Below are 13,179 nucleotides of genomic sequence, written 5' to 3'. Positions count from 1 at the left end.
CCGAAATCACCGATGCCGCTGGCGTTCGTCGCGGTAACATCACCTACGAACCGACATGCCACAGGAGCATTTCATTTGTCCACAATTCTAATTGTCTAACGAGCGATTCGAACTTTCAAACGGGCGATCAGATTTGTCAAACGAGGTGAGACGTACACCAAGGCAAAATAAATTCCCAACAAACAATTTGGGTTGATCAACAGCTTAATAAGCCATTGTTTAGCTGAAAAAGCTTGTTTTTGCCTGAATAAGCTCTTATACAACATTCAATGTTTGTTGGGTTATACGTGGGTTCGTGTCCTTGCTCATGGTATGACGCGATCGGGAGAGTAGATGTCGGTAGTGTTTAACGTATTTTAAATATGGCGTCTTGGCCACGAATTTGAAAGTAGCTTATATGAGCTGTCCCGTCGGTTCATCGCGTCCGCTCGTACCATCGGACTGTCCTTGATTTTTCTTCCTCTTTTTCGTTCGCTTCACCGGGACTGGGTTGGTATTCCCAACATCGGTGGGAAGAGTAGCGTACCTATTCGAGGTAGGTACCGAGCAACCCTCACCACTGTTCTTCTGCTTGTTCACTGCTCCGGGATCGCTGTCTTCCCATCACGCGATGCGACCGACACTACTGACGACGCGACGTGCAGTATATCCATAGAGGTATAACGCACTCATCAACACACATGGCTTTACTTCCTTCGGTTGAGACTCTGTCTCATTCGGTCAGCGGCCCAAGTCCATCGGCGACTTCCACTACCACGTCATCAACGCCAAGATCGCTTCGACCCAACGGAACCCCGCCGCCTGGCTTTTGCGGGCCTCCGTCCGATGCTGACCCATCCAACCACACAGCCGAGAACCACCTGAACCTCTTTTCGCCCGTTGAAACATCCCTGCCTCTGGTGGGAGGAATCCCTCACCCTGCCTCTGGTGGGGCTCCGTCTCATTCGGATCGTTTTTCGAGCCCATCAACAGCTACAGCCGCTACATCAACGCCCTGGACTATTGGATCCCCCCGCCTGGATACCGCGGATCTCCGTCTGACATGGACACCACGAGCGACGCAGCGGGCGACGCGGACGGCTTCGACGCCTCGGATCGTTATGATATCCGGCACTCCGCTAATCTGAGCCACGAAAGTGTCGACTCGGCAACCGCCTTTCCGAAGCCAGCTTTACCGGAGCCCGTCAACTCTCTGACTCAATGGAACATTAATGGTTTTCTCCAGCACGATATTGACCAGCCTGTTAACCCGAGTGGCCGTCAAAACCGTGACAACGCCGAGTCTACCATCTTGTACCCCACGCCTGCACTGCCCAAGCCGGTGAACCTTGTTCTCCAGTGGAATATAAACGGATTCCATGGCCGCCTAGGGGAATTGGAGCTCCTCTGCCAAAGCGACGCCCCCTGGATAATCGCTCTACAAGAGGTCAACAAAGTCACAACCGACCAACTCAATCGTTCGCTGGGCGGGAGATACGATTGGAGTTACAAGCGCTGCGCCAATTTCAGGCACTCCGTGGCCATCGGGGTGCTTAGGAGCATTCCACACGAAGTTCTTGACCTCCAAACTGACCTGCCAATCGTCGGCGTCCGCCTCAAGAACGCCGCTAACTTAGCTATCGGCTGTGCGTACCTGCCCTGCGGACGGATAGCCAATCTGGATAGAGACTTAAGTGCAGTTATTTCCAAGTTTCCGGAACCGCGGCTTTTCGTCGGCGACATCAACGGGCACCATCCGGACTGGGGCAGCCCTCGCCCAGATCCCAGATGAGAGAGAGGACTTGGTGGTGCTGAACGATGGCGCTCCCACCTTTTTTAATGGACGGCACAACACCGCGATCGACATTGCCACTGCCAGCCGATCTATAGTGGACAGGGCACAGTGGAATATCAGTACCGACCTGCACGATAGTGACCACTACCCGATCCGCACTACCCGTCGAGGAAGCCGACTGGGACGCCTTCAGGGAGAAATCCGACGCTCTCTTTCAGCAACGCGAACCGAACGACATCTCCAGCTTCACGGAAGTACTCTACGACGCTGCAACACTATCAATCCCAAGGACTAGCAGCGTACCAGGGCGAAAAGCCCTACGTTGGTGGAACGAGGATACCAAATGTGCGGTAAAAGCGCGACGCAACGCCTTACGCCGGCTTAAGCGCCTAGCCTTAGACGATCCTGGTAGGGAGGAAGCGCTGAAGGTCTACCGAGAACGCCATCCCTCGTGCAGACAGGTGATCCGTGACGCAAAGCGATCCAGCTGGATGGATTTCCTGGATTCAATTGACGAATCCCAATCGTCGAGCGACTTGTGGAATCGCATCAACGCTCTGAGTGGCAAGCGGCGGTCTACTCCACCTACTATCCAAGCTCATGGCACCACGATCTCAGAACCGAAGGACATCGCTGACAATTTAGGGAACTATTTTGCCGGCCTGTCCGCTGTCAGTGGCTACGACAGCGATTTCGTCCAGCGCGTCAAACCTTCCACAAGCAGCATTCGGGACCACCCGATGTCCCTTCCCTCCAGATCAACGATGCTCTTACCTTCCGGGAGCTTCAGTTTGCCCTCGGCAGCAGTACAGGTAAATCAGCCGGGCCGGACGAGATTGGATACCCGGTGTTAAAAAACCTCTCCCTCAACGGAAAAACGAGGCTACTCGCCCTCTTCAACGACCTATGGCTCACTGACTCGTATCCGGACCTCTGGAAACAAAGCCTGGTAGTGCCCATTCCGAAGAACAACGCTGCGAGTGGAGAAGCCTCCTCCTTTAGGCCGATTGCGTTCACTTGCTGCGCGGCAAAAGTGATGGAGAGAATGGTAAATCGTCGACTTAGGCAGTTCCTGGAGTCTAACAGTCTCCTTGACGAACGGCAGCATGCATTCCGGCAAGGACATGGCTCCTCCACTTACTTTGCAGCCTTCGGGAATGTACTCAAGGAAGCCCAGGACAACGGTCACCATGCGGAGTTAGTATCCCTTGATATTTCTTAGGCGTTCAACATGACGTGGACGCCTGGCGTCATCAGGCAGCTCATCGGCTGGGGCCTGAAAGGCCACATCACGCACTTTGTACGGAATTTCCTCCTTGATCGTACCTTCCAGGTGACTGTCGGGAACACTCGATCGGATCCGTTCCCCGAGGAAACTGGAGTGCCCCAGGGATCCGTAATAGCGGTTACGCTATTCCTGGTGGCAATGAACGGGGTGTTCAGCTAACTGCCCAAGAACGTGCACGTAATCGTCTATGCCGATGACATACTCATCGTCGTAACGGGACGAACGACTAAACGGACCAGGAATATTGCCCAAGCAGCTGTCTCCGCCGTCTGCAGGTGGGCGCTTTCTGTTGGTTTCCAGCTCTCCGCTCCAAAGAGTGTACGGTGCCATATCTGCCACTCGGGCCCTCTGATTCGGGGACCACCGATCACCATCCAGGACCATCCAATTCCGCTTAAGAAAACAGTACGTGTTCTGGGGGTAGTGCTGGATCGGACTCTAAGTTTCGACCAGCACTTCAGATCGGTGAAAGAAAACTGTCGTAGCCGCATCAACATCGTCAGGACAATCTCCCGCCCGCACCGCTCCAGTAACCGCGAGATCCGCCTTCGTGTCGCCCGGGCTGTTATAGACAGTCGACTTTTCTACGGCATTGAAATTACCTGCTTAGCCACCGAGAAGCTGAACCGCATCCTCGCTCCGGTATACAATACCTACGTACGCATCGTATCCGGCCTTCTACCTTCCACGCCTGCAGACGCTGCTTGTGCGGAAATCGGAGTCCTCCCTTTCCGCTATCGATCTGCTGCAGCTACTGTTACGAAAGCCGCTGCCCTCGCTGCTAAGACATCCGGAAATGATAGGGTCTTTCTCCTCAATGAGGGGAACAGAGCCCTCCGCACTGCAGCCAACCTTGACCTCCCCCCGGTGGCCAGGGTCCACTGGCATGGAGAGAAAAGTTGGCGATCTAACGTTATCAAAATAGATAAGCGGATTAAGAGAGGATTCCAAGCCGGAGATAACTCTGTAGCGTTGAGGCGTTCAGTTGTAGAACTTCTTGGGTCGGTCTATCCGGGGCACGTTCATCGCTTTACAGACGGATCGCGATCACGGGCTGGAGTGGGACTCGAAGTGGCAGGACCAAACTCCGCAACAAGTCAAAGTCTACCGGAGGAGTGTGCAACCGATCCTTGTGCTAACGGACTCACACAGCGTCATCCAGGCGCTGGAAGCAGATGCCCCGAGCCACCCCTGGATACAAGCCATTACACGATATGCCCCACCCTCAACCGTTTTTACGTGGATTCCCGGGCACTGCGGTGTTCCTGGAAATGAGGCTGCGGACAGGCTGGCGGGATCCGGTCCATCTGGTCCCCGCTTCACCAGGAACGTACCATTCCTAGACGTCAAGCGTTGGATCGCGAATATTATCATGGAAGCCTGGCAGGAGGAATGGTTTCAGTCACGGACCACTTTCCTGAGAAAGATCAAAGAAACCGTACGACCCTGGCTAGACAGCCACAAGTACAAGGACCAACGGATCATTTCAAGACTCCGGACCGGCCATGTGAGGATTTCCCACAATTTTGGTGGGACACCCTTCCACAAGGTTTGTCCAATCTGCAGCATCCCTGCCTCGGTGGAACATGTGCTGTGTGTCTGCCCAGAGTTTCAGAGGCTACGCCCCCTCGACGCTGGCTGCGCTTATTGCTTTCTTGAAGGACGCCCACCTCTACAACCAAATCTAGCACTCTCGTCGTTGGCTGCGCTGTCCGTGTTCTTCCACCTTCCTATTTTCCTGCCGTCGGGGTATCTCTGCCGGACTGGGGCACTGTCTCTTACGGTGGAGCTCTACCTTGTTCACATATCCATTCCTCACCACAGTCCCGATGTAACTCCCATTTTACATTAAGTTTTTTTTTTTTAATGTTTTCTCAGAGCCAGCTTTACGTTACGTTAATGTTAGACTGAAACGTTTACTAAGATGCAGGCCCTAAGCCTGACCTACTATCAAATGTGATGAACTAGCCTACGGCTGAAAATCACAAAAAAATAAAGAAAAAAAAAATCCTTCGGCTGGGATTGAACCCAGACCCATTGGGGTGAGAAGCAGTCACGCTTACCACTTTACCACCTGCGCCGGACAGGGGGTATTCCGCATGGAATTTTTGATGAAATCCGATCTTTCAAATGCACTAAATATGTTTCAACATTATTCACAAAAGCTCTCTGGAAATTAATAAAAACTTAAATAAATCCATACAACATGATGGAAACTTCATAACTACAATAGATGGGTGGGTGCCTAAACAACTGATAATGTGTGCGAAAAATCTTCTCTTTAAGCTGAGTACTGCGGAGTCAATCGATTTTATTTTGCAAGCCAATGGAAAACTGCTTGAAACTATTTTCAAGTTTAAAACTGTTTTGCTCTTTCTCAGTTGATTCCCGCCAAAAGCTCTGAGCCAGGAGTGCTCGAGTTTTACTGCCATTGAAAACTCTGCTGAGTCAAAAGTGAACCTCAAGTGGACCCTACACGACTATTTGTATTGACAATAATCGTATTGTCAATATATTCTATATTGACGTCAATACATCGGTATTGACAATATTTCTGTATTCACATCATCAATATTATTGTCAATACTTGTAAGTATTGACAATATTTCTTACCGTGTGGGGTTTGCTTCATACGTATATTGACACGAAGGGGAATTATTGACAATACAGAAATATTGTCAATACCGATGTATTAACGTCAATATTGAATGTATTGACAATACGATTATTTCCAATAAAAGCAATCGTGTAGGGTCCACTATAAAAGCTATACTGGTTTGTAAACTTTCATCACTGAGTCCGTTTTTTTCCCTTTGAGCTTAAAATTAAGAATGTGCCATGAAAAAGTAACTGCATTTGTTGCTTCTGAATGTTTGACTCCCGTTTGACAATTCACACTACCTTCCAAGTGACAAGCACATTGAGTGAGTCCGCACTAGCCAGTATTTAAGGTGATTCCTTGTAGAGTCCACAAATGGCCGCCACGTAGGCTATACCTAAGAGGAAGAGGTGACAATTGGCTTCTTCCTCTTTTATTTCCATCTCTATCTCTATCTTTATCTATCTCTATCTCTATCTTACGCACATGAAATCGGCGTTTGAAAGAAAAGTGGTTAATTTTAGCCCCCGTATTGTCACCTCTTCTCTTAGGGCTATACATGCACTTCCACTTCGAATTTTCAATTACACAAATCTCGGAAATCAGTGCTCCATTTCATTTGAAAATGCTACTACAAACGTGGAGTAACAATATGTGTCGTTAATGTTTCGAGGTGGTTCCGAGCATAAGGATGTCACAGCGAATCATCTTAAGGTACTTTGGCTCCATTGAGCCAATGACGAGGTATCCGTTTTATAGCACTTACAGTTCAGCATTCAGAGATCTCTTAGGCATTTGTATGTGTAGACGGATTTGTCCGTTACCGAGGACGAAGAGAAGCCGCCACTAATCGAGCTAATTAGCATGGAATTGTTGACGATGCGCTACCAATGTAATTTTTTTTGTGGAGGTTCAATTTCAGATCGTGGCATGAGCTATTGTGACCGTTTGGTAGAACACTTTGAAATTTTCTTTAATAGTATTGTATGGTATTTTCAAGATTGGCATCCATTTTATGGCTTTATTGTTTTATGGAAAATTTATCTTTGTAAATTTAGACATTCGCAAACAAATATGACAAAAGATTTGAAACCCAAACCACCCAAACGCTAACCATGAATATAGTATGACCCGAATGATGAAATTATTAAATAAATAATTTTAGTGACACCGCGAACAAGTCTTTAACCCTTTCCTTCCTAGAAGGTTTTTTTCGTAGTTTTGAGATGCAAAAATGTGTTTTTGAAATGTTCTATACAGTCTAAAACGATCGAAACTATTTAAAAAAAAAATTAGTTAAAAATGAATAGGATTTTGTTTTTCAACAGTTACTCAGTTCAATTCTCAAGAATACATATGGACGAAAATAATGAGCATACGAAGAAGCATAAATAAGTACTGACTATTTAATGGTAGGTTGACAAACATGAGACGGACCAAAATGTTGCGGATCACCTGTGCTACCATGGGAAGGAAAGGGTTAAGCACGTGTTATAGCACCTACTTTTTAATTAGGGAAGGTAAAACGTACAAATTTACTACCATAAAGAACCATAAATCGGTGCACCTAAGGCCTAATTCTGCGCAGTTTAAAAAAATTCAATTGTAGACCATTAGAATTGTGTTCAAAATGTAGGTAGATATTAGGAACTTGTATCTGAGAAAATTATTAATTTAGATGAAATCACAATATACTGTAAAATTTCGAACAAAAAGTGCAGAATTAGACGCTGCGCAGAATTATGGCACTTACTATACTACAAAGTTCTATTATTTTCGGAGTCCAAAATTTCGTACTAGGTACTTTGGCATATAACAAAACAGTTAAAACCCCAATTTTCCGTAACTAACTGTTTATTTCAAAATTGTTGAGTTTAGATTAACGGAGAAAACACACCTTACTGGCAGAAGTGGAGGGTATCACGAATGACACGACCATAGTTGTTGAAGCGTTCCACTCCGCGATCGACGCAGGTCATGATGCGTGGCAACATGTCGGTCTTCAAATCGAAGATACGCTGCAGAGTACGCTCCAGCTGTGGCTGAGTGGTCTGCTGGAAATATTCGTATTTCTCGTTGATCTGAGCACCCACAATGGTCGAGATCGACTCGGTGTAGTCGATGGCATTCCAGTCGATGAATCCACGGACAACAATGTTCTGCAGCTCGGTCGACTGAACCTGAGCGTCTTCGATGGCACTGTGCACATCAGCGGTGGCTCCAGTGATGTCCAAGTTGGCCTGACCGGCACAGCTTTGCAGAGCCTGTCCGACCCATTCGATTTCAAGTTCCCAGTTGGCGGTGGCTACATCGAGACAAATCTGCTGAGCATCGGAGTTGCTGACTAGTTCTTCAGTATCTTCCTTGATCTTTTCAACTTCTTCCAAAGCGCTGTTCATGCGAGCAATCAGATCACGGTTCAGCTCGATCAACTCATCGCTCATGGTGAAACGCATGTTGTCGAAGGTACCCTCCATCAGCTGATGAACAGTTTCGGCCTGAGCCTGGATTTCCAGCAGATAATCGACGAACTCATCCTGGCTTTGAGCCAACGACTAGAGAAATGCACAGGAATTCAATGAATTAGTAACAGTTCGAAACTTTGATCCGATGATATAATCTTCAATTACCTGTCCGGCGAGGGCCAGCAGCAAACACACCAAGAACTTCTGCATTATTAGATTTATTTAGCAAACTTTGCTAGCTAATTTTCAATCCGCTTTCAATGAAGGCTTCGACAAGACTGACCTCAAATGGTCGACAATTTAAAATTAAAGTATTGTCCACCCTCAATCGAGTCGATTTGTTTTTAACACAAACAAACCTATCGCCTCTCGTAATATACCGACGTGGCGGATTCCGTGTAGATGGATTTGGAGCACATACATCTGATAGACCACCAAATCGCAGCTGTCGTGAGCTGATAATCAGAATCAGGAACATTTCAAGACAAGGCTGCCTTGCATGTTGTGAACAGGAGATGTCGTAACAGTCCAAGATCCATTTAATCTAATCTTCTCCGACCACTAACTTATGACCCTGTAATTCTGGCAATCTAGAGTTAAAAAACCACACATAGGATTGTGTCCAAATTTCCGATAAGATTATATGACTTGATTGGGGAACAGTAATATTAACAGGTAATTGGTCAATTCGGAAATTTGACCATCTGCAGGTATTGGAACTAATTCCGCATGTGCCGTGTCATGGTGAAGAATTGTATTGATAGTGAAAAGGATTCGAATCTCGAATCCACAAACGTATTACGTGGATGTAATGTGTTACAACCTTAGATGATTGAAGTTTGCATACTCCAGTTTTTCTGTCTATCTGATGCGGGATAATGCCCATTCGTAGAAAAGTTCGATCGACTGCAGGTCCGAGGTATCAAAAATTATAATGTCTGTTCTTCTATGTCTGAGATTCACAGTTCTTCAAGATCCAAGGTCCAGTAACTAAATTTCGGATACAAGTATCTTTGAGGAACCAAAAAATATGACATGAGTGAAATACAAGGGTACCTACAGAAATAAAAAAAGCTAATCTAGGATCCGAGATCCTAAAAATTCTTTAGTCTCAAGTAGGTACAAAACCATATTTTTCTACGAATGCTGGGAGCTGAAAAATTTAAATTCCGAGAAAGCGGTAATCTGGGAAATTTAATTAAGTTGCTGGAATGTATGTCATTTACAGGCAAATCAAAGCATGTGGCAATATTGTTGAAGGGTGAGAGGGCGGCACTAAAAAAACTAGAGGTATTAGAACAGTTGCCAACCCTCCCCTTCCTAAACTGGTATATGGACAACCCCTTAAAGTATAAGTCGATGCAAACATTTTGCGAAACTGCTTTTGTAAACAATGACTTCAACGATTTCTCGCAAAAAAAAAGCTTACTCATGCAAACTACTCAACTGGTAAAGGAAACATTTTTCTACTTGATGGTGTTGTTAGTTTGCATGTGTGAGCTTTTATTCACGAGAAATCGATGGCTAAAGCCCTTATTACAAAAGATGTTTCACCCTTTTGAAATGCTGATGATGAAGTATATTCTAAGCTAGCCCGACCAACCATTCGTGAAACTTCTTCAAAGTTCTTTATAAAAAAATATAGATTAATGTCGGTAATTCTTTACTTTCAAGTTTCTTTGATTTCGATGAATATATTTAAAAACCTTTATTGATCGATACTTACATTTAAGATAATTTCTTTATCGGTCGCATGATAGTAATCTATAAAGATGCCATACTAAATTTCTTCTAATTTCGATGTGTCACAAGGACTATAGTTTTCTTTATAAATATTCATCTAAAAATATTTGAATACTGATACCATCGTAACGTTGAACTTTGGCAAAGAACAATAAAGATTGCCATCGATGCACATTTATAATCTCCTTGTTATCGATTTGCATCGCTGGGTAAAGAGAGCTTGATACACACTAGATGACAGATGGCAATGTTTATATTAGTTATCGAAAATTTGGTTCTTCATCGAGAGAAGCATGATCTGTCGGAAAATCAATGGGAAGACTGATCAATGGCCACGATTATACAAATGTTTGCCATTATAGTTCTTTAAGTTTACGTCGATACGCTCTCGGCCATTTCTTAAGAATCAGCGATAGCAAGCGTGGTAGAATTCTCGGCATTTTGAACCGAATGAGGGAACCTGATACTTTGGTTATGGATATGACAAATAAATTTTAAATTCATGCTTGAAAAGATGTACATAAATTTCAATACCGTATAACCTAGAGTGTGATTGCCAGTCGTTAAGAAGCTCATCCACAGCAGCTGTAGACCCGAGGATTAGCTACCAACAAAGAAATCAGTACACCCTAGATGGCACGGGATCGCAACCTAGCAATTATGCAGATAAAAAAAAATCCCAAAAATATCAGTACCGTGTATTGTTTGGGCCTCCCTTAGCTCAGTCGGTAAAGGCGCAGCTACAAAGCAAGACCATGCTGGAGGTGGCTGGGTTCAATTCCCGGTCCAGTTTAGGAATTTTTCGGTTTGGAAAATTTCTTGACTTCCCTGGACATAGAAGTATGATTGGACTTGCCACCAGTCTTGTAAGCGCTCACGGTAGTCTACACATTTCCTGCCATTGACTGCCTTTGCCTCCGACATTTGCAAAACAAGCTATCATAGTACAGTACCAAACTTAAATGTCATATGAAAGGCTCTGTCATACGACACTGCCGCCAAAGACCGTCACGAATGTATGTTTTTTAGTTTTTCTCATAATAAGAGCTGCTGATGTTGTGCTTGTGTGAATTCTGAAAATAGCAAGCGATGATATCCTAGTAATAACATTTCTGATCAGAAATGGTTTAATTTATACCAAATTGAGGAAATCACACATGTCATATGATAGTTAGGGTATACGTCCCTAGCCTCGGTCTAATATGCAGCCATCGATTACGTTTTTAATCATAACTCATCAATGAATTTACCTGCAAACGATATTCTACTGCTAAATGGTATGCTTAGATATGCTTATCATGTCGTTTGCTATCAGAAACCACGAAAAGTTGAAAAACTTACTTTTTTTAAGACAATAACTCACGAGGGAAATGTATGTAATATGGGTCTATTGTCCCCAAATTGGGTCTATTTATGGATGCAACTTCGTCCTATCTTGTTTGATCCTCAAAAAAACGCTCTTGGTAACGTTTTCTGATGTATTTTTTTTTATCACTATCACTGTTAACTTAATGCTCTTCATTCCTCAAAACATTTCTTAGAGAAAATTTTACGAAAACTACATTAAATCACTCAATTTAAAAATTAAAAATTAAAAATTTCGCTTATCGTCTTTTGACCGCAGAATATCTAAATCAGAACATTGTGATGTTCATTATACAGGTTTGGCAGAAAAAATCTCCCTTCCTGTTCGTTCCTTATCATCCAAATGCAAAACAACATTGTTGACGTTACTCTTATTGCTATATGCTGTCAAATGAATTTCATGGGCCATAGTTAGGAACATAGAAAAGAAATGTGTCCCTAAAGTTGGGTCCATGTTTTACTTGTGAAAACGTTGTTAAACAATTAAAATAAACATAAAATATTCAAACAGCAACTGTAAGTTTTACGTCTAGTGTGTATTATCAGGTAATTCCAATCAATAAATGCCATAATCAGGCCATTTGATGATCGTCAGTCAACCTTCCCATCTTAACCTTATAAGTCATGGCGGCTAAAAACTCCGAACATTGTGATATTCTCAACCAGTTTTATTACTTACGAGAGCTGAAAATGTATTGAAATGTTGTGATATAAATTGATTTGTGTGTGGTACACATTTATCAACCATCAGTGATCAATATTTTCCTTATTTTTTGTGTAATATTCCTTAATTAATTATTTATTTGCGTGATAGGCCGAATGAAAGGACTAGACCCACATTACATACCGTAACCCTACTTGATAATTTTCTTTTTGCTCGAATGTTATTCTACCGCTTGTGTTTTGTGAGAGAGACGACGGTAGAGCATGAGTGTACGAATACAAACAGACTGTCGCGCACGACATCGAAGCGAGTGTAGTAAAAAACGTCAACTGTTTCAACCCCTGCTTGCCACACAATTATACCAATGCAAGCTCTCAATTAATAACTGTGGAAGTGCATCTAGAACACTAAGTTGAGAGCACGCTATAAGCTAATATGCGATGTGCAATAAGCTTGAAATGCGAAGAAGAAGAAGAAGAAGAAGTATTGTTATTTTGATCTGACAAGAGAAATCGATATTTTGATCTGGCAACACGATTCGATATTTTTACATAGGTAACGATTAGTAGCAACATTTTGATAAAGATGTTTATAAATGATTCACGATCAGGCTTTTAGTATCTTTACATTTATTCATTAAATTGTGACGATCGCTATCGATTTTTCATATGTCTTTGAAGATCGATATATCGAAAATTAAATAAATTTAACGAAATGGTTGGTCGGGAGGTCTGATCTAAGAGGAAGAGGAGACAACTGGTTTCTTTTTGTCTGTGAAGTGTTCTTCTGTGAAAGGACCGTGCAAAAACTAATCCATTATGAGCAACACAGTCGACTGTCAAAATAGAAGAAAATAGATTCCCTGTTATAAAAAATCTTGTGTTTCTATACACGGAGATGAAAAACTACCTAAATTAAGTACTTTTCCCTCAATTCCCGGGATATGCCCAATAACCCAAATTTAAGTAAATCGCATATAGTAGTTTCCATTTAAAACCAGAAAAAAAAACTTACTCTTAAGTAAGATTAATTCACGAAAATTTGAGAATATGCAATTTACTCAAAAGTAACTTATTGGGCTGAACTATATCGTTTGGTCGAATCTCTCGTTCCTTTTTGGACAACAATAACGAGTGCAAGTGAGAGGCTGAACTAAAAATTAAGTAAAAAGAACTCAAATTTTGGGTGCTATTTTTTCTCCGTGTACGTTCACCCGACCAATCATACAAGCGAATAAATCTTCAAAAAATCTTTTAACATTTCTCGCATCTACTTGCATCG

The 13,179-nt window shown here is 43.6% G+C and overlaps 1 protein-coding gene across 1 annotated transcript; it reads right to left on the bottom strand.

The window, feature by feature from the left end:
• Window positions 1-7,497: 7,497 nt before the first annotated feature.
• On the bottom strand, window positions 7,498-8,433 carry LOC135704362 (uncharacterized). Its single transcript, XM_065225795.1, has 2 exons — window positions 8,292-8,433; window positions 7,498-8,216 (listed from the first exon to the last, which is right to left on the bottom strand). Exons 1-2 carry the CDS (start codon window positions 8,334-8,336, stop codon window positions 7,560-7,562), a joined length of 702 nt encoding a protein of 233 aa, XP_065081867.1. The 5' UTR covers window positions 8,337-8,433; the 3' UTR covers window positions 7,498-7,559.
• Window positions 8,434-13,179: the final 4,746 nt, after the last annotated feature.

This window comes from Ochlerotatus camptorhynchus, unplaced genomic scaffold (genome assembly GCF_037179485.1).
Source record: "Ochlerotatus camptorhynchus isolate MF236.1 unplaced genomic scaffold, CSIRO-AGI_Acam_v1.1 ptg000237l, whole genome shotgun sequence".
NCBI lineage: Eukaryota > Metazoa > Arthropoda > Insecta > Diptera > Culicidae > Ochlerotatus > Ochlerotatus camptorhynchus.
Note: the sequence above shows the minus strand (reverse complement) of the source record. Positions and strands in the feature narration are given on the sequence as shown.

Bases quoted from the DNA above. Each gene is read 5' to 3' on its own strand.
- LOC135704362 (XM_065225795.1), bottom strand. From the start codon at position 8,336: ATGCAGAAGTTCTTGGTGTGTTTGCTGCTGGCCCTCGCCGGACAG. The intron at 8,217-8,291 runs GTAATTGAAGAT...GCATTTCTCTAG, and splicing joins TGCTGGCCCTCGCCGGACAG to TCGTTGGCTCAAAGCCAGGA.